At 47.2% G+C, this 2,500-nt stretch overlaps 1 protein-coding gene across 2 annotated transcripts in view; it reads right to left on the bottom strand.

Moving 5' to 3' along the window:
* LOC308151439 (histone-arginine methyltransferase CARM1-like) overlaps positions 1-2,500 on the bottom strand; it is a gene marked incomplete at both ends in the record, with an annotated part of 21,850 nt that overhangs the window by 14,271 nt on the left and 5,079 nt on the right. For both annotated transcript variants that reach the window (XM_080524306.1, XM_080524305.1), the window contains 2 exons: positions 757-934; positions 1,379-1,489. In XM_080524306.1, coding sequence (XP_080380432.1) covers positions 757-934; positions 1,379-1,489 — 289 coding nt within the window. The remainder of the gene's footprint in view (positions 1-756; positions 935-1,378; positions 1,490-2,500) is intronic.

The raw sequence follows: 2,500 nt of genomic DNA, 5'->3' as shown, positions 1-2,500 counted from the left end.
CAAGCAAACGCAGACCCATTTTTATGGCATAGTAAAAGTCTGGCCTATCACCCAGTTAGGGCCTGAAGCCCAAGTCAGTGATATGGCTGTATAAAAGACATCATAAACGTGGCCTTCATGGTTTACATACTGTTACGTCCTCCTATGTTTTCTGTTCAGTTATCTGTCTAAAAAAAAAAAAGATCGGTTTTTGCGATCGGCCATTTTTGCCGATCACCGATCGAGTCATTTGGAGTGAAATCGGCCGATTTAAATCGGTGGCCGATAAATCGGAGCATCCCTATCTATTTTCAAAAACTTTCAAGAGCTTGATTTCTTTTTCTCAAATTCACACACTTTCAAGGATTTCAAGGACCCGTGGGAACCCTGCTCTTTCCTTTTCTCTCCTTCCTCAGCCCTCTCGAGGGGAGGTATCACAAGGAGAGTCTTGGCGTGGAGGTAGATCTCCAGATAAACTTCCTCCCCCTATCCCACTTCTCACCCCCCCCCCCCTCTCTCTCTCTCTCTCTATGGGGCCTACCCCCCCTCTCTCTATCCATCCATCCCTCCCTCCCTCCCTCTCCCCCCCCCCCCTCCCTTTCTCACCATTGGGCCTGAGGAACTTCTTGGCATGCAGGTAGCTCTCCAGATAAGCTTCTCACCCCCCCCACCCCCCCCTCTCTCTCTCTCTCTCTCTCTCTCTATGGGGCCTACCCCCCCTCTCTCTATCCATCCATCCATCCATCCCTCCCTCTCCCCCCGCCCTCCCTTTCTCACCATTGGGCCTGAGGAACTTCTTGGCATGCAGGTAGCTCTCCAGCATCCTCTCGTTGAAGAGCATGTAGCCCATGGGCTCAGAGATGATGATGTCCACCTGCTCAGGCAGGGACACCTCCTCCACCTTCCCGGGGATCACCACCACGCGGTCGCCCATACCGTTAGAGTTCACCAGCAGCTGCAGCACACCAGACCAGACATGAACCACGGTGTGTTAGTGTGTGTGTGTGTGTGTGTGTGTGTGTGTGTGTGTGTGTGTGAGTGAGTGAGTGAGTGAGAGAGAGAGCACTTGAAAGAGTGAGAAGGAAAGCAAGCTTTAGAGAAAGTGAGAGGAAGATTGACAGATCTGATCGAGTGTTTGTGTGTGAGAGTGTGTGTGTGTGTGTGTTAGTGGGTGAGTGAGTGTGTGTGTGTGTGTGTGTGTGTGTGTGTGTGTGTGTGTGTTAGTGGGTGTGTGAGTGTGTGTGTGTGTGTGTGTGTGTGTGTGTGTGTGTGTGTGTGTTAGTGGGTGTGTGAGTGAGTGAGAGAGAGAGAGAGCACTTGAAAGAGTGAGAAGGAAAGCGAGCTTTAGAGAAAGTGAGAGAAAGATTGACAAATCTGATCGAGTGTGTGTGTGTGTTACCTCTGCGTGCTGGGCCATGGTGCTGGCCTCTACAGCATACACCTTCCTGGCTCCGGCCTGAGCTGCAAAGAAGGACAGAATCCCTGAACCACAGCCTACATCCAACACCACCTAGAGAGAGAGAGAGGGAGAGAGAGGGTGGGAGGGAGGGAGAGAGAGGGGGGGGAGAGAGAGAGAGAGGGAGAGAGAGAGAGAGAGAGGGGGGGGAGAGAGAGGGGGGGAGACAGAGAGAGTGTGTTAATTAATAATTAATGCTTTCATGGGAGTTAAACTTACTCTACACACACATGCCAACTGCAATAAGGCTAACAAACAAACAAACAAGTGATTCTAATAAACAGTCAATCGATTATTTCATAGATCTTTGTACACTGCTGATTGGAGGATTACAATTCTGCACTGGGTCTGTAATTGGTGGCCAATGGCCAATCATCATCATCATTACTACTAGGGGTGTAACGGATCACCTAACTCACGGATCGGATCGTGTCACGGTTTTTGAGTCACGGATCGGATCATTTTTCGGATCAACACAAAACATTTTTGTTTTTATAAAAACTGCTTTTTCCTTGAATTCTGTAAAAACACCACTTTTACTATGTGACAAAAACCAACAACATTCAAGATGTCAAAACTGCTAATATATATATATATATATATATATATATACATATATATACATATATATATAACATATTCTACACTTAAAGCAGATGAATAAACATGTTTTATGCCACTTTTAACTAAATAATAAAGTGAACCCTTATTTTGAACATGGTATGAAAAAAATGCCTACATTATCAGAAGTTGTCGAGCTACCTTTTTCGTGCCTCCCGTCATAGTTGACAGAGAAGCCAAAGTGCTCCCATACATGGGATTTAAATGACGAGGGAGGCATTTCGAGTTCTTCTCCACCGAACAACGTAACATGATACACTTGGGCCGCGTTCGTAAATTCGCTTTGAGAGCGCCGGAGCGCACACTGGGTCCGACGTCATAAAGGGACCAAGTAATTTGATTGGACAAGAGGCGTTCCTTGAACGCTGATCAGATTCCAGAGCGGATTTACGAACGCAGCCTTGTTGTTGTGGATTCCCAGCTTCACGTGTAGTGAGCAAACAA

Source organism: Nansenia antarctica, assembly GCF_963989245.1.
Source record: "Nansenia antarctica genome assembly, chromosome: 2".
Taxonomy (NCBI): Eukaryota; Metazoa; Chordata; class Actinopteri; order Argentiniformes; family Microstomatidae; genus Nansenia; species Nansenia antarctica.
Note: the sequence above shows the minus strand (reverse complement) of the source record. Positions and strands in the feature narration are given on the sequence as shown.